This window comes from Octopus bimaculoides, chromosome 8 (assembly GCF_046866305.1).
Source record: "Octopus bimaculoides isolate indiv1 chromosome 8, ASM4686630v1, whole genome shotgun sequence".
NCBI lineage: Eukaryota > Metazoa > Mollusca > Cephalopoda > Octopoda > Octopodidae > Octopus > Octopus bimaculoides.
Window position 1 is genome coordinate 2,084,752 of NC_142935.1, and position 19,446 is coordinate 2,104,197.

Sequence of the window (19,446 nt, forward strand, 5' to 3'; positions counted from 1 at the left end):
CACACGCATACACTAATACATATACACATACATATCTAAAGATAAAATCATATATATATATATACACACACACACACACACATACATACATACATACATACAAACAAATATATACACATATGCCCCATATATATACATAATCAGCAGTAGTTACAGAGTGACTCAAGAGCTGAGAATTTCCTGAATTTCAAAAGTACCAACAGAAGAAATTCTCATCCCTCATGTAACTCTGTAAATTGTGCTGATTATTTATAATAAAAAAGAATATATATATATATATACTCAATATATATACTTGTGTTTTGAGTTTTTTTCTTGTTTGTATCACCAAATTTATATATGCATACAGACACACATATATATATATAAATTAGGAATATGAATGCATATATATATATATATATATATATATATATATATATATATATATATATGATTAAGGAAGAAGAATGGAGAGTTGGTAAGAATATAAAATTAATTTATTAACAAACTGCCAAAAAACCAGCCTATGTACATTTCAATTCAGTCCTATATATAACTGCAAATCCAAAGATTAGAATAAAATAGCATTTTGAATTTGCAATTATATATGGGACTGAACTGAAACGTACACAGGCATTTTGTTTTTTTTTTTGGCAGTATGTTAATAAATTAATTTCAAATCCTTATCAACTCTCCGTTCTTTAATAATATTTATACTTATAACAATCCCATATGTATATCAAAAAGATATTCCTCAAAGGTGTTGGTGATTAAACCAGTGAAATTTCAGATAAGATATCCTCACATTGACTACATATATATATATATATATATATATTGTATGTATATATATATATATATACATACATATATATATATATATATATATATATATATATATACACCCACACCCACATGTTTCTAACTTAACAATTGTGAAGAATTATCACATGCAACTGCACAATTCTAAATGCACCAACTCTTTTGCAGTTATTTATACACCACCATATAACATCAAAGAATTATATTGCCAACGCGTTCTTGAAAAAGTTAAAAAAATAAAAGCCTTCTTTCGGAAGACTTTGTCGCTGATTTGTAAACATTTGTGTATGTGCCATATGTTGTGGTGGTCATTGAAGGAGCCAAAACAGTGACCGTACAATCCGGTAAGAGGGAAAGGCCAGCGCTTCCATTGTACATTCAACCCAAATATCCCTGCCTCCAACTAACTTCTCTTCTTAGCTACCAGGTGTGTAAGAGCTTGGAAAGATGTAACCTGACAACAGTGACCCAGTCATGAAAGAATGCCCATTCTTCAATGTAAGGCTCAAAGAATTTATGACACAACTCATGTCTGCTAAATTGAATTACCAAACCCAGTCAAACAGCCCCCCAAAAAAGAGAAACTTCCTGTTTGAATGTTTTTTTTATTTTTGTATTAAATAAAGTTAAAAGCAAAGGAAATAAAATAATAATAATAATAAATTTCAAATTTTGGCACAAGGCCAGCAATTTTGTGGAGTGGGGGGAGGGACAAGTTGATTAGATCAACTCCAGTATGTGACTGGTACTCTATTTTATCGACCCCCAAAACGAGGAAAGGCAAAGTTGACCTTGGCAGCGTTTGAGCTCAGCACAGGAAGAAATGCCACTAAGCATTTCATCTGACATGCTAACGATTCCGCCAGCTCGTTAATTACATTGACACAAGTACTTGACTGGTACTTTATTTTATCGACCTCTCCAAAAGGATGAAGGGTAAAGTTGACCTCAACAGGAATTGAACTCAGAATGTAAAGAGCCGGAACAAATATCGCCAGCCGTTTGGTCCAATGCTCTATTGATCCTGCCAATCCACCACCGTACATATAATAATAATAATAATAATAATAATAATAATAATAATAATAATAATATTAATGCAGAATTCTTGTATTGCTGTGTGTGTCTTAGTGCCTGTGGTTCGGTGAGTGTACGCCAGGTCTGTTGTGTCTTTGTGCAGGCATTTGTGAATAATTTTCTTTTATTCTTTTTTTGTAATCTTTTTTTTTAAATACAAAAATATTAGGAAATGGAAACAAGTTCAGCCCTTGAGACGCTATCGGAGTGGTTCCAGTCAAATATCAACAGACACAACCGTCTCTACACATGCCCTTGTACATGCACACACAAACAACAACAACAACAACAACAACAATAATAATAATAATAATAATAATAATAACTATAATTTTGATGGTAATGATGATGGTGATGAATAACAATAATAAAAGTGTTTCCTTGGTCATTGTCTTTGAGTGACAAACGTTAAGGTACATTCACAAAGCAGTCATTTGGTGGCCCTCCAACATGAGGCAGAAACACCAGTCATTCCTCACGTGCACACGCACGCACGCACACACACACACACACACACACACACGGTCATGATGAATACAAAAAAAAACCCCAATGAATGAATCAGTTGACACAACTTTAACCAACAAGAGAGAGAGCTGGTTGGTGGCAAACAGAGGTGAAATCAATGATGAAATCTATTCTTCTTAATTGAGAGAAATGTGACTGGTTTAGTTGATGTTTGGGATAAAGAGAAGAAAAGCAGACATGCAAGAACTGTTACAATGTTGCTGTTCTTGGACAGGAGTGATTCTTTCGTGTGTTGAAACTCTCCGATTAATTGGTTGGTCGCTGCTGTTGCTGTCTTTGGATAACTGAGAGCATAGGTTAAGTGTTATCGTCTTAAAACAGCACCTATGTTGAATAGCTCGGTTGAGGCAAAGATCTCAGAAATATTATGGATGGATGAGAGAATGATAGTTTCTGTGGCAGGTCGTCAGTCCAAGATGTGGAAAATCAATTCAAGGCTAATAGGTCCATCTTGGCTGTGTGAAGTGGCATTATGAATCACAGGAATAAGTTCACTATCAAGGTCGTTCATGTAGAAGTCGGGTAGTTTGGTACCATTTGATCCAATTTCATAACCAACCTGAAAGTTCAAACATAAATTCCTATTAATATCAACATTATGTGCAGCATTAAATATAGAGGATACGCAAAGGCAGGAAAGAAGTGAGGAGAACAAGCACCATTGGATGTGTACTGTTTAGGGGCATAAACGAGCTGAGAGAAAATGGGGACAAGAAGAATCAGGGACACTAAGCAAGAGAGATGATTGTAACTGGTATGGACATGTGATGCAATTTACAGAAGTGATGAAGGCTGCTCTCACAATGCTGAACTTCATAAAGGTGAGGAGGGTCATAAAAATGTGGGGAGGGACAGTGCTTGAGAACAGCTAAGTATGGTAAAAAAGAAACATGTAATGATTCTGCTTGTCACTCCATTATTTAACCCATCTGGAGCTGAAGGGGGGGGGGGGGATGGGAGGGGTAGCAGGGAGAGGAGGAGGTGGTGAGTGAAATGTGTAATTTTCTTCCTTTTTTAACTAAGTTTTATTGTTTTCTCTGTTATTTATCCCGTCTGTGATGCTTTCACGTGATTAGTTGAAGGGAAAGGCAAAGAGCAAAAGAAAAAGGGGAGAGGAAAAGAGGGTAAGGCAAAGAGGGAGAGAGAAAGAGGGAGAGTGCTGTGTATTCAGTCTATAAAAGTGTATATATATAAAGTGCATTAAATAACCATCGTATTCCTATTTCCTTCACTTTCCAATGATTAGCAGATGAGAGACTCTCTCTTTCCATAGAGACACAGCACAGGAGGATACGCTTTCAGGTTTTTTTAATAAAGTTTACAGAAATAACCCAACAGGTTTTCCTTTCATTCCGTGGAATATTCACAGGTCCTGCCAGTGTCATATGATGATGATCCCATATCATCATTTAACCCTTTAGTTAGCATTCAAACTGGCCCAAATATTCTGTCTGTCTTTTTGTTCAAACTGGCCAGATCCAGCCTTTCACACCTACCCTACATTGTCATTCTTAAAATAAACACAAGCATCGTATCAACATTTCTAAACTGCAGAATAATGCAGGATTAATTCAAACCATTGTGAATAAATAAACATCACATTTGACAGAGTAATCTGAATGCAAAAGGGTTAATGTCTACATTCTTTGCTTGGATGGGTCTCACAGAATTCCTTCAGACAGATTTTCTACAGCCTGATACCTCTTCTCCTGCAGCCATTCCACACCAATTTCCAAGTGAGATAATATTTTCCCTATGGCCAGACAAGTTTTTCAGGGAAGACTAGAAACAAACAACTCTATTTCTATGACAGTCACTCTCATTTACAATCATGCAAATGTCAGGGACACACACACACAAACAACAACCTCTGCCTACCAAATCCACTCATATGGCTTTGCTTAGCTTGGGCTGTAAAAGGAGATGTGCCCAAGGAGACGCACAGTGGGACTGAACCTAAAACTTTTTGGTTGGGAAGCAACATATAAATGAATGTGTGTGTGCATAGATATAGTCATACAAACCCGTTCTGACTCGATGTTGACTCGGAGACCAAGTTTAGAGATGGAAGACTCTTTCAATCGGTCTAAATGTGGCGTGAGGGCAATACAGCAGGCTTGGGCAAGTGTTTCAGCCAAGCGGCTGAGGTCAACTGGCTCCAGACGTGACGAAGTTGACTCCTCGTTCTGTATCAAGAAGACCTCCGTCCATCGGATGGCTCTGCATTCTCCAATGTAATCAGGGCTGTTATGAATGTGTATACTCTCCACACCGTCCAAAGACATGTTGTCAATGACACTACATAACCTAAAAGACAGAAATCAAAGAAACCAAATTCATTTAACAAAAACACAATAAATCAGGTTTCGATCAAATAAAAGGGAAGACGACAAAACTGAAATCTAGAAATTTGTCTTTGAATCTAAATGTTTGAACTCCATCTCTGTGTCACCGTCTCCCACCTTCCCATCGTTATCGAAAGAATGAATGACCCAACTCCACTGCAGAATGGCTTCATAAGGACTTCCATCAGATGGTTCACAAGGCCATACCTGAGCACATGCTACTTCCGTTGATTCAGATTGCTTACCAAGAATTTCTACCTTACCATCCAGGGATAAATTTGTTTCAATTTCTTTTCTGCCCCATTGTTAGGGAATAAAAAAACAAAGTGTTGCTAACTAATTCCAAATTCCCACTTGATGACATCACAGGTCATGTGATCTTACGTTTAGACTCTCCCACCCCCACCCCCAACTTTCTCTCGTTTAACGCCCATTTAATAGGGATCACAACAGTGTGAATAATCCATGAGAAGCCACGTGGAAGGGAAGAGCTCTAAATTCAAAGACATTAAACTTAAGTCACTTTTAAAATAGAATTTCCAGCTAAATTATCATTTATCAATTAGGGAAAAAGAATCCAAAACAGAAAATTTTTGAAATGGTTTAAACCCCTTGCTTGCCCAAAGCCTTTTTGTCCTGAGCATCCATTGCTTGTTTACAGACATTTAGTTTTGGGAGGTTAATTTGGTTGAGTTGGTGGCTAATAAGTGTTGATACTATATTAATTGGTGGTTGATATATTTTTCTGAGACCTTAGATTACCAGGCAAGTGTCCGACACATCACATATGATGCACTATATATGTGTGTATATTCACATTGGCTTGGCACACTCGGTCAGTTATGACAATGGGTGTTCTAGCCAATCAAGGGAACAGCCTGCTCCTGAAATTAACATGCATGTGGCTGAGTACTCCACAGACACACGTACCCTCAGGGAGAGTCAGCATGACACAGAATATGACAAGGCTGGCCCCCTTTGAATTACAGGTACAACTCATTTTTGCCAGCTGAGCAGACTGAAGCAATGTGAAATAAATCAAGTATCTTGCTCAAGGACACAACAAATCACTGGGAATTGAACCCACAGCCTTACTATTGTGAGCCAAATACCCTAGTCACAACATAACACGCCTTCTCATATATTCACATTGCCCTTTGAAACAATGTCCTTATTTCATATGTTTTGAGTAATATAAAGCTCCCCTTTCATAAGGCCCAAGTTACTCTGGTGGTTGAAAAAGAATGGGGAATGTGTATCAGATATGATGCAGGGATGCGAGGGAACTGTGTGCTGCACATATTCACATGGGCTACAGGGGACAGGCAAAGGGTTAAGAAAGCAACAAAAGGTTGTGGTGAGGCGGGGGGTGGGTGGTGGTGGTGGTGACGCTGATGCCTGTTTACTCACCCTATATTGACATTTTTGTCATCCTCTACCCAATGTACAAGAACAATTTCGTCAGGAATGCTGTTAGCCAAACTGCCACAACCAATGGTGTATGCCGTCATATCCTTCATAGATTGTTTCAGAGCAGCCATAGAATCTGGACTAATTTGAACCATTAAACCATCTTCTACTATTGATGACTTGGCTGTTAAACCAGAACTCGTCTTCAAAGCTCCATTGAAAACAACAAAGCTAGCACCTGTCACTGTAAAAACAAAATTAGAACAAAATATGAAAAACACAAACAATTACGTAGTCTGAAAACTGAATCAAATGACTGAGGTTCCAACCAGCTCCATACATATACCCTGTGTGTGTGTGTGTGTGTGTGTGTGTGTGTGTGTGTGTGTGTATACACACACACACACACATATAAAACCATGTAGTAGGGATCTTTAGCATCTAGGTAATTAACTGAGTAGCACTACGAATATCAACAATATTCCTTATCAATCAACCAATTAATAAAACAATTAATGAAATAACTAATTCATGATATTAAGTAGTCTGTAAATTTAATGTTTGTCCTAACTAGATGCTGCATATTCACCACAAAGTAAAATAAAAATGAATAAGGATGAAGGAAACTTTTCAATCATAAGTTCATTTCATTCTGGTTCATTTATTTTACTTACATCATCTTACGTATGTTTCATTAACATAAGATGATTATTGGTTACATAATGTAAATTACATAAGCAAGACACTGTCAAATCATCTGAGATGTGTAACTATTATTTGTAAATATTATTGGATTGAAAAGATGATAGTATTCACCATTGTAGAGATGGCTCGTGAGTTCCCAAAGTACTAGTGACAGGACGTTATATAAATATCTGATAGCAAACTAACATAGCACAGAATAGGTTGAGGCAGAAAAAAAGGAAGAACGTTGTCAAAATGTCTGTGAAGAACATGTCAGGGTATTTTTTGTTTCTTTTTATCTGTTGATTTCTTTTGATATTTGTTAAGCTTTGACTGTCACAGATATACACATGAATATTTTAGTATTTTTCAATTATTTCTTGAATGAATTCTTAACATATAAATCTACCAAAGAGTATTCTAATGATAGCTCATGCACTTTTGGTTGATGACAAAAAAAAAAGGGGGGATTAAGCAGTTGTTTTAGTATTTTTTTTAAAGCCACAACCAGATTCTGGTAAACGATTTTAAGAGCTGCATCACAGAAGAAGAATTAGAAAGATAAAATTATATATCAGCAATACACAGGAAAACTATCGAAAGAATTTCAAATCTTTTTTTCCCAAAAAATTCTTTACAATTGTACTGAACATTAAATGTACCAGTGATTAGAATTGGTAACTCCTAAAGATTCCACCAGACATAATATGATTCTAAGTAATAAATGGTTACATGGTTTATTCCACAAGAATCTAAGACATAAGTTAAAAATACACTCAAACAGATGCCACTCTTAAGCAATCCACCTAGTAGGCTTAGTGTTTACAAAATGATTCAACTGAATTCCAATAACTTGAATCAATAAAAAGATTGTGGATCTGAAAGAAACACCACCAGGTATTTTTAAAAAGAGATCTGAATCTGAATGTTAAAAACAATAATTTAACTGGAAATAAAACTAATTACTATTGTTTTGTGTCCATTTAATTAGAGCTTGTACTTGCATCAGCATTAATTGTTGGAGCAGCAATTAATCAGAGATGAAAAGACCGATATTAACGATCTAATTATGAAGATGGAATATACTACCAATATTAAGCACTTAATGGTGAAGACTGAATATACTAATGATGCTAACGAGCTAATGATGAAGATGGAAAAGTACCGATTTTTTTTTAGATGGAAAATGAAATGTCTTTGACAAAGTGGCAGTACAATGTCTGCAGCAAAATAATTCATGGAGTTGTAGGTCAACCATGTGGTCTCAGGTTTTGTGCCATTACATGGCACCTTGGACAAGTATCTTCTTCTGTAACCCTGGACCAGCCAAAACCCAGAGTGGATTTGGTATATAAGTATGTTTTATATGTCTTTACATCACGTGATGATTTAAATGAGCATCCCTATCAGACGAGTGAGGTTGTTCATTTCCTATCTTTCATAGAAAACATGTGAGGCCATGGAGGAGCAGGTGAGGGTTGGTGACAGGAAGGGTACCCAGCAGTAGAAAATCTACCTCAATACATTTCATCTGATCCATGCAGCATGGAAAAGTCAGCTTTAAAATGATGATAGATAATTAACAAAGGTGGTAGATTGTAATTAACATCAACACGTACACCTATTCCCCCAGTAAATTAGTCCTCACAGTAACAAAAATCCAATTTTCCGTTTCCAAAATCAATTTTTAAGTTATTCATTCCCAATGGTTTATAAATAGAATTCTTATTTGGGGTTCCTAGCCTTGCAAACCACATGGTGACCTCACTAGTGCTGGTGCCAAGATAGAAATAAAAGAAGAAAAAAAGCTCCCAATACTTGCTGTGAAGTGGTGTTAGAGAGGAGATCCAGCTGTAGAAACCATGACAAAGCATGATGCAGTCCTTGGCATTGTTGGATTTGGTCAAACTGACCAATCGATGCCATCGTGGAAGATGGACATTAAATGATGATGATGATGATGATGATGATGACACAAGACGTGTTAGATATAAAAAAATAATCAAAACACAAACAAAATGGAACCTCCTTGAGTAAGAGAGAGAAAATGAACTTTTGTGATTAAAGGACACCCCCCCACACCATCTCATTAGAGTGCTTGATGTAACATAAACAGCAGACAAACACAGAAAACTATTTTGAACTAGAATCAGGTGTAAATAGAAATTATTCTATTAAAGTGCAAATCTAATAAAGTCAAACTATACTTTCTCTAGCTGAATGAGTTCCAGGAGTCACCTTGGTCCCCATAGCAACCACACAGAAGTATTACTGTATTGTGTAGCAAAGCATGTCTAGGTAGAGGGGACAAAGCCAACCAACCAACCAAGGGAGGGGTTAAACTTAAATATGATTTATCTGAAGTAAACTCTACAATGCACCTTTTAACCTTAAAAAAAAATAATAATAACAAATAAGCAAAATAAAACTGTCTGACAGTGGGGGCAGGTTGTGGTTATGTCAGGAGAAGATGACTGAAGTAGAGTTCACAGACTTACATTTTAGCTGTGATAAAGCACCAATACCTAGCAGATGTGCATGTGCACTAATGTCTCCAGTTTCCACATCACTCTCAACAGAACATGTACCTAAAAATGAATATCAAAACACTATGGTATTTAGTAACTTATGTCATTGGGTTTCTAATACAAACTAATACAGAAATATTTTTGTCTGAATGTTTCAAATATTTGAAATATTTTGTCAAATGTGCTTAAGTGAGAGAGAGAGAGAGAGAGAGAGAGAGGCAAACTTTTTAAACTGCAAAATCTAGATAACGGATCACTCGACAAAAAAAAAATGAAAAAAGAGCAACGAGAGTAAACTGCAGCTTTTGTACCTGAAGAAACGATCAAAATATCAATTATTAATTAATATTTTTCAAATCAAAAATCATTAGTACAACATCTGCAATTAAAATGTAATTAAAATAATCAAGCCCTCAGCAATAGATCACCATTATCATCATTATGATTACCTTTTAGTCTGTGAGGCAACAGATCTAATCACAAATGTTACTGTACAGGCTAATCATGCATAATTAATTGTAGGAAAGGTTATTACGGATAATTGCCTGTTTTAGATGAGAACTGTTTCGACATTTGTAACATTGCAATCACAAAAGCTTGGAAAATTTTCTCTAAATATTCTCAAGAAATCTGATGACAATTGCAGTGTCTCCAGAAGAGATAGAGATGTTCAGAACAAGAACCGATCCACTTCTTGGCACTACAAACCACTGACATACCACCATGCAACAATTGTTTCTCATCACATATGAAGTTAGCTTCCTGCTACAAATTAGATGTTTTACTCAACTACTTGACACCAAGAAGGTTCATTCATTTTACATCCAACTTTCCATGCTAGCATGGGTTAGACAAATATACTATTGAGGCATTGTCTGACAGATGGATGCCCTTCCTGTCACTAACACTTAACTGTTTTTCAAGAGATTGCTTATTTCACACATCTACAAAGGTACAAAGCAAGCAGACAATTTCTTGACAGATGTGACAACATGTAGAAGGCAAACAGAAGCAAACACATAAGTATACATGTATGTGTGTGTGTGTGTGTGTGTGTGTATAAGGAAGGAAGGAAGACAGACAGACACACTTCTATCTGTCAAAGCCACTTACAAGGCCTGGTCAGCTTCAAACTCAAGGGACCACACAGTGGGACTGAACTAAACTATTTCCTTAACTGCAACCAATCATTATCCAAGCTACTGAGAATGTGCCTATGCAGTCACTCATATGGCTAGAAACAACAGCCAAATCTTCCACAGATTACACCCTAGTAAAGACACCTCACATAATGTGGTCCCAGATACACCAAGAAGACAAAATAATCACAGTATGAAAGCTTTTAATGACAGGTCTGCTGGACCAGGGCTGGCCTTGGGCTAAACAACAATTAATTACTCTCCTTACTAATTGACTGTCAATCATCATCTCTTTCAGTCTAATGTGGCTCAACGACACCAGAAATTCTAAGCTTTCTCTAAAGACTGACATGAAATCAAAAACGGTGAGAATAAATGTAAATGAAATAGAGACAAAGGATTGGAGCCAAGTTCTTGGAATAGATTTGGAGCCGAAACAGATGACAAACAAAAGCTTATGTCTAGGAAAGAAGTGGACCCAAATTCTAAAAACAAGTTGTTATCATCATCATCATCATCATCATCATCATCATTTAACATCCATTTTCCATGCTGGTATGGGTTGGACAGTTTGAGAGGACTGCACCAGGCTCCATTTGTTTGTTTTGACATGGTTTCTACAGCTGGATGCCCTTCCTAATGCCAACCACTTTACAGAATGGTACTTGGTTCCTTTTTGTGTGGCATCATCACCAGTAGAAACTACTGAAAGTTGTCAGAGTAGAACTAGTAACCTGAGTGGTAAGAATAAATGGAAAACTGTTGAATGGAGACATATACACACACACACACACACACATATATATATATATATATATATATATATATATATATATATATATATATATATATATATATATATATATATATATATATATATATAACGTAACATCCACAAGCTCTCTCTCTCTCTCTCTCTCTCTCTCTCTCTCTTTCTCTTTATATATATATATATATATTTTAGTATGTTATAGTGTTATGGAAATATTAGTAATTATAAATATTGTTTTTAATTAATTAGACTCGTGGTATGCAGTGCTGATGAGTTTTGCAGGTGCTCCCAGAATTGTGGAATTAGTATCTGACTCACAGACATGTGAGACAAGCATGGAGAAGATAGCAAGAGTCTGGTGTGAATGCTGGTGGCAGAATGAACTTCACCAAAGGGGCACCGAAAGACACGGTGGTGGCAGGTTGACCTATAGAAATGGCAAGTGAAGCGTGAAGGGTTAAGCAGAGTGAAGACCAGGTAAAACAAGTAAAAAAAAGAAAACTTGATTGTGAATGATGGGGGGGGGGATGAAAGACAGTTGAAAACAATGATACATTTTGCTTTTTAGATAGAAACAGCATTTCATAAGATGACACCAAAGATTCAATTATGTTTATAGAGTTTAAGAGGGAACCAGGAGGTAGTTTTTGCTACAATTAAATGACTTAATCTAAATTAGAGAGATGGAGTCCATAATTCTTGCAGGACTTTTCCTAAATCGGGATTAAGGAAACAGTTTTCTGAACAATACTTCAAATTTGGGAGTTGAGAAATAGACATAGAAACATATTGCCAAAACTAGTTTAAGATGTGATGCCTAAATTCTAAGCACAAATTGCAAGACAATTTGTATCTACCTCCATGTGGAGTTAGCAACAACTGGTTACGTCAGCACAAGAGTGCTTCATGGCTATATCACAGAAATATGCAATTTTGATGTGAACCCATGAACTGAAACAGATTTTGTTGTATCTCAAGAGAACACGTCATTGAAGAGACTGCGAATAGCAATGAAAGGATAAACTGATTGATAGATTAATCAGACAATCAATTAATTAATTAAAAAGCTAACCGACAGGTGAATAATAAGAAAGAAGTGAAAATGAACCAGTGCATGTGTTTATTATTGGCATGATGACCCTCTTGAGATACAATAAAATGATATCTAAATATAACAACCAATATTTAAATGAAAAATAGTTAAATATAACACTAATACTTAAATGAAACATTAATATCTAGATAAGGATTTGAAAACTATCTAGGAGACAACTGAGGGGGAGCAAGACATCTCTTCTTATTTCAAAGCTTGTATTCTATCTCATTTGTTTACCTTCAGTTTCAGAATCGCCAGCTGAAATCTTCTGCTGTTTGAGTGATAACTTAATTAACTAACTAAATCATTAAAACAAAAAGAAAAAAAAATTAATTTAAATACAGAACAGACGTCCTCATAGCAATTACCTCCCCTGATATTTTAAAATTTTACATTCCAATTTCTCTAATTGAACAAATAATGTTGATCAGTAAATTTAAATATTTGCATGAATTATAAAAAACACCCAACTCGTTATACTAAAATCATTTGTCATCATTATCATTTAACATTCATCTCCCATGCTGACAAGTCAAAAGTTTGCACCAACATCTGCTGTCTGCTTTGGCTGGATGCCCTTCCTAACACCAGTCATTTTACAGAGTGTGGACTGGGTGCTTTTCATGTGGCACCAGCACCAGTGAGGTCACCAAGTAACTTGCAAGACAAAGATCTCTCAACTGAGAGGAGGAATGGAATTGACAGGGGTGGCTTAGGGTCAGGTGTTGAAAAGTTCAGACTTTGATTGAGAGCAGCCCTGGGATGACCAGCACCTTGTCAGTGAAACACACGTAAAACAAAAGCTAGTGTGTGTGTGTGAGTTTGGTAGAACAAACATAATAACTGGAACCCGATGAATATCTATTTAATTACCTTTAATTAATAGTAGTTATTAAGTGACTCGTGTAAGGTGCATACAAGTGCCTTACATGAAACCATCAACTTCTGAGTCACTGTGTATTAAAAATATGTGTGTGTTATGTTTATGTTAGAGGAGGTGCAATGGCCCAGTGGTTAGGGCAGTGGACTTGTGGTCATAGGATTGCGGTTTCGATTCCCAGACTGGGCATTGTGAGTGTTTATTGAGCGAAAACACCTAAAGCTCCATGAAGCTCCAGCAGGAGGTGGTGGCAAACCCTGCTGTACTCTTTCACCACAACTATCTCTCACTCTTTCTTCCTGTTTCTGTTATACCTGTGTTTCAAAGGGGCCATCCTTGTCACACTGTGTTATGCTGAATATCCCCAAGAACTACGTTAAGGGCACACGTGTCTGTGGAGTGCTCAGCCACTTACACTTTAATTTCACGAGCAGGCTGTTCCATCGATCGGATCAACTGGAACACTCGTCGTCGTAACCAAAGGAGTACCACAATGTTTATGTTAACCAAGATAAACCAGTGTATGGAGTTGCATTGATGTGTGTCAAAAACAATGACTTAGCAGTTTTCTGAATGGTGTTTGATGCAATAAGCAGCAAACTGAAACAATTGGCTGTGAACTTTGAAATTGGTGTCCCAGCATTCACATCATTTTTATGAAATTTCACACTGTAAATATTTTAATATTAATATTATTTTATTAATTATTATATTTGTTGAAAAATTAATGCTAATTAACTATACAAATCAAAAATAAATTCACACAATAAAAACAAATTAAAAAATAAAAGATTTAATGACATAATTATTTTCAAACTGAATAAAAAAAAAATTTTGGAAAGACACGAATTGATTCTTGAATGTAAATAACTCACCTTTCCTCGGTTTGTTCTGAATGTTGATGGCTTGAGTTTGGTAATTTCCATCGTCGTTTTGAATACATACAAGATGTGAGTCGGCCTCTGCACTGAAGTTAGCTGCCAACGCCATCACATGCTCGTTACTGTTCATTACCACTTTCATTAACTATAAATACATCAATAAATCGTCAATATGAATAGCAAGGAAACAATTCCCCTCTTAAAGACACATTACTGATTATTAACGATAATCAATTATCAGGGATAAATTATAACACTAATTCATATTTTCTATTTAATATGTCATAAATCTGGCTGTTTGTTTAAATTTTAAAAAACAGAATCATCGTTATTGTTATTTTAATGCTTTCGTGGGTCAGTTAGGATTCACTGAGGCAGGTTTTTACACTTGGCTGCCCTTCTTGTTTCCAAGTAAGGTGATATTTCCCCATCATTAGACATATTCTCACAGAAGGCTGGAAACAACACCGCTTGTATGAGGGTGATGCTCGTTTATGTCTATCACACGAGGTCAAGACAAGGAGATGTTCATGCATACATGATGAGCTTCCTTCAGTTTTCATTAACCAAGTCAGCTCCTAAGATTTCAGTTGACCTGGAGCTGTAGTAGAAGATACTTGCTCAAGCTGCAATGCAGTGGGATTGAGCCCAAAACTATGTGGTTGGGAAGCAAACTCCTTGACAACACAGCCACATTTACACTTCTAATTTGGAAACTGAGGAAAAATATTTAAGTTGAGGAAGGAGGTTGGAAGTTACAATTGTTTCTATCACCTGTGAAATATTGGAAACAGTAACAGGGTCAAAAGAGGTTGGCCTATTTAGGTATGGAGCCCACTAATACACTTAAGGTCAAAAGGGGTTGGCCTGCTTAGGTAGTGGACCCATTATTATATTTATACAGCCACAGGTGGATGTAAGACCAAGAAGTGAGAGAAAGAAAAAGACACATTATTAAAGTAAACAGCTCTTACGTCATCATATCGATTTCGAGGAAAGTTAATAACAGTCCTTTTATCTTCCATGTGTATTGTAACCCCTTTAATCTGAGGTAACATATACTGGTAGTTGCGGAAGTCAGCCAAGAGATTCATTATTGTATGACCAATTTCACAAAACACTGGCTTCCTATTCCGGACACTGATTAAGGGACAGGGGTAATCTGCAAATCAAAGAGAAAGGTTAACGAGGATTTCAATAAAAAATATATATAAATTAAAACAAAAACAAAAAGATAACACACATTGAGGTTTTCACCAAAGCACTCTCCTGTTTTAAAAACTAGACAATAGTAATTATGAAATATGCAGGTCATAATGAATTTGTAATAATTTAGTAGTTATTAATTATAAGATTTCTTTAATTAATAATAAATCTCTGAGCAAGGTATAAACGGGAGCTGCACGACATTGTGAAGTATATTTGCCACCTAAATGTGGCTGACCCTTAAGGGTCGATGCTACTGTAGCTTGTAACCCCAGGAAGACATCTCCTCCAGCTGGCTATTGATACACTATCTGTGCCCTTATCAGTATTTGCTACGGTAGCATCAACCCTTAAGGGTCAGCCACATTTAGGTGGCAAATATACTTCACGATTTCTTTAATTATTATTTGTAAATTAGGCCTTCACCTAAAAAACAACATTTTTAATATACGTCATCATCATTTAACGTCCAGTTTCCATGCTGGTATGGGTTGGATGGTTTGACAGGAACTGGAAAGTCTGAGAGTTGCACTAGGTTCCATTGTCTGTTTGGGAATGGTTTCTATGGCTGGATGTCCTTCCTAATGCCAACTTGTGCACCTCTACAAGCAATAGAGATTTGATGGAGGGACTAAGCTGAGGTGAACACAAACATTTTATCATTCTAAACAAATCATGTGTGTGGCTGTTCAGCAAGAAATTATGGAAATCTCATCCAGTGTTTAATGACAGGAGAGTTCATACATACGTGATCAATAAGTATCCGGAGTGTTGCTATAGTAACAAAGCTAAAGCACACAGAGTGAAGCTGCTTGGCACAGATTGACCTTGAACACTGCTGTGTTCAAGGTCACTTCCACTGTTTACAGTAGTGCTTGGAAGGAATGTATGTCGCATTCATCATGACAGAGAAAGTTGAGCAGAGAATCTGCATCAAATCTGGCCAAAAGCTTGGCAATACCTGCTCAAAGGCCTACAGAAAGTTTTCAAAAAGTTTTCATCGTTCTCCACACAAACAAGGAGATCTTGTGCAACTGAAACCCGAGTGTGTTTTTGGTCAGCTGAAAGCAGTTTTGGCACAAACTTGGCAGTCATGCGTCTCATACCCAAATCTTCAGCGATAATGGACGGAACTGAACCGTAACTAATCTGCACAACCTCTGATAAGTCATGGATGGGGATTCGACAATTTCCCCTCACAGCTGCATGCACATTTGCAATGTTTTTTTCAATTCTGCTGGTTGTGAGTCGCCCAGAATGTTCGTCAATATCAACATTTTTACGGCCATCTTAGAAATGTCTAACCCACTCGTACACTTGCGTGCGTCTCATATACCCCTCTCCATACACTTTCTGCAACTTTGCGTAGGCCTCTGAGCAGTTATCGCCATGACAACTTTCTCTGTCATGGTCAATGCAACGATCACACGCTACATATGTTCCTTCCAAGCACTGCTGTAAAAGTTGATGTTTATAGAAAGATTTGAAGCTTTTCCAGTGTTGTAATGAATGTGTTATCACACCAACCATTGTCCTAAAACCATTGCCCTCACAATTTACCTACCACAATGTAAACAATTTATACAAGTTGAGAACATCAAACTATTCAACCAGTTCAATTTCTCTATAGCTTCTTTCAGAGACAGGAGAAAATAGCCTTTACACAAATATCTAATTCATCAAGATTTCATTTCAACCTTTAACATTCAGATTTCTCTGTCAAACATAACTTATTTATTCCCATTGTTTTGAATTAGTTATGCATTATCTTATAGCTTTGAGATTTCAATGCTGTGATATTTTATTTTTTGAATGACATTGTAGGGTAGGTGTGAGAGGCCTGACCTGATTGGTTTGAACTTAAAACAGGGAGAATATTTGGTTTAAATGCTAAAGCGCTAAACAATTTACATTATTATTGTAAACTTCACTTTCTGTTTTCACAAAAATAATAAACATTCGAATAGTTTTCTTCGCGGACTTACATCTATATTCAGCACCAAGCCTCAAAAGTAATCGAATCGGGAAGACTTTTGCCCAAGGTGCTTCCCAAGTCTGAAGAAGAATACCGAAAAGATAAGGAGGACTAGGTAAAGTTATTTTCTGTAGGCACTGGAAGGTTGGTCTGATATAGAGGAAGCCACCATGATCTCGGCTCCCCAGGAAACTCTGGTTGAATATTGTGTGACCCATATCTGATACAGGATTACCTGAAATATAGAGAGAGACAGACAGGTAGAACACATTTAACGCAAACAGTCAAATAATTACAATGAAAATCTAATAGCTAGTCATCTAGTCAGATAATAACACAGATTCACTAATCCACCACAAGGTCCTTGTTCCAGTGCAGAGGCTTGTCTACCTCATGGACCCTGAGAACTAAGCCAATGAAATACAAGCTCTTGGTAGGGTGTCCAATGCTGGACAAGTCAAAGGATAGAGAAAGGCCAGACTGATATGAGCCAGTCCTTCTCCTGAGAAGAAAAAAAGGGGTTTGCAAAAGGGGAACACCCCTAACTAGAAAGAAAAAAAAAACGGCAAAGTTATAAAAGCATTGATGATAATTAAAAACCAACAAGAGCCACAAAAGGAAGGTTTTTTTTTTCTGGGGGAAACCTATGATACGGCAGGCCCTGACCTGGAACCCATAAAAGGGAGGTGGAATTGAGAACCCCCTAAAACTAACTGGAGGTGGGATGCTGAAATAGAGTAGAAAAAGCAGGGATCCAACTGGAGGGAAGCAGAAAACACAGTCCAGAGTTAAGAACAGTTGGGGAAAAAGTCATGAATGGCTGATGCTTCACAGGGATCAAAGGGTTTAAAACTAAAGCAACATTCCATAACCGTCAATCATGAGAATTCTCCCTTTTGATGGAATGAATTTCCATTCTTTAAAAAATTTTAGTTGATTCAAACTTGGAAATGTCAATCAATATTGTATTTTGTCTCTGGAAAACAAAAAACTTCCAGACAAATGCGGGTTCAAAGACACACTGGATTCACTGAAACAAGGGGATTTTGGGATTACCAAAGCTACCCTGGGTTAATGAATCTAACAAGGGTTTTTGGCTCTTGTTTATACAAATCAGAAAAACAAATGATTTGCTGATCTGTACCAATATCTACCAATCAATAATAAATCATTCCAAACATAGTGAACCGTGAGAATCAAAACAACAACAGAGGATATTAATTCTGAATACATTCCAGCAGATTCAAGTATGAATATGACCAAACAATGTTGTGTTGTTTTGTTATTGGAAATCTATTGACAATAAACATGTCACCATTTTGATTCTTGCTGGTCACCATAAACACGACTTTTATGCCAGCACGGACAATGGACATCAAAAGATGAGGATAATACAAAAGTATCGATAGTTCTAAGTGAAAATTAGTTGTTGGTTAGATATTTTGTCATAAATACAGGAGGAGGAGGCGGAGGAGGCGGAGGAGGAGGAGGCGGAAGTGGAGGAGGAGGGTGATAAAAAGAAATTTCAACACTGGTGATAACAGTAATATTAATATCAAAGATGATGTTTACAAAGTAGACATTTCGAGAGACAAAGAAACAAAGTAACATCATCATCCTCATCATCATAGACCTGTTTTCCATGCTGGCATGGGTTGGACAGTTTGACAGGAGCTGGCAAGCCAAAGAACTGCACCAGGTTCCAATTATCCGTTTTGGAACGGTCTCTACAGCTGGATGCCCTTCCTAACACCAACCACTTTACAGAGGGTGGACTGGGTGCTTTTTACATGGCACCAACCTCAAAAGTAACATTGAAATTAAAAACAAAACAAAACAAACTAAAAATCAACAACCTGATAATGGCTTACCTTTATAAGCCTCTTCATAAACAGTATGAAAATGCCAAAATATATCTTTTGGAATCATTTTTTCATCCTGAAAGCATTCCAGTACAATAACTATCTCATCTTGCCCCACTGTACACATGCCTTTAGTAGTGAAAGCCCAGCAGATCCGATTTACACAACAGTCCACTGAAAAAGGAAATGGAAACGTCAAGATTCTTTAAACAGAGTCTTTGTATTTTAGACAATAATTAATAAAGGAATATAGGTGGAT

The 19,446-nt window shown here is 36.6% G+C and overlaps 1 protein-coding gene across 12 annotated transcripts in view; it reads right to left on the reverse strand.

Annotated features, from left to right (window-relative positions):
* Nucleotides 1-1,987: 1,987 nt before the first annotated feature.
* LOC106872539 (uncharacterized) overlaps nucleotides 1,988-19,446 on the reverse strand; it is a 123,360-nt gene continuing 105,901 nt past the window's right edge. For 4 of the 12 annotated variants that reach the window (XM_089356005.1, XM_089356001.1, XM_089356003.1 and 1 more), the window contains 8 exons: nucleotides 19,197-19,361; nucleotides 17,336-17,560; nucleotides 15,119-15,306; nucleotides 14,139-14,289; nucleotides 9,347-9,436; nucleotides 6,165-6,408; nucleotides 4,434-4,716; nucleotides 2,176-2,968 (listed from right to left, as the gene is read on the reverse strand). In XM_089356005.1, coding sequence (XP_089212131.1) covers nucleotides 2,816-2,968; nucleotides 4,434-4,716; nucleotides 6,165-6,408; nucleotides 9,347-9,436; nucleotides 14,139-14,289; nucleotides 15,119-15,306; nucleotides 17,336-17,560; nucleotides 19,197-19,361 — 1,499 coding nt within the window. In that variant the 3' untranslated portion in view covers nucleotides 2,176-2,815. Of the gene's footprint in view, nucleotides 2,969-4,433; nucleotides 4,717-6,164; nucleotides 6,409-9,346; nucleotides 9,437-12,585; nucleotides 12,683-14,138; nucleotides 14,290-15,118; nucleotides 15,307-17,335; nucleotides 17,561-19,196; nucleotides 19,362-19,446 lie in introns of those variants that run through there. The other 8 variants (XM_089356007.1, XM_089356006.1, XM_089356002.1 and 5 more) reach the window with 4 other exon arrangements.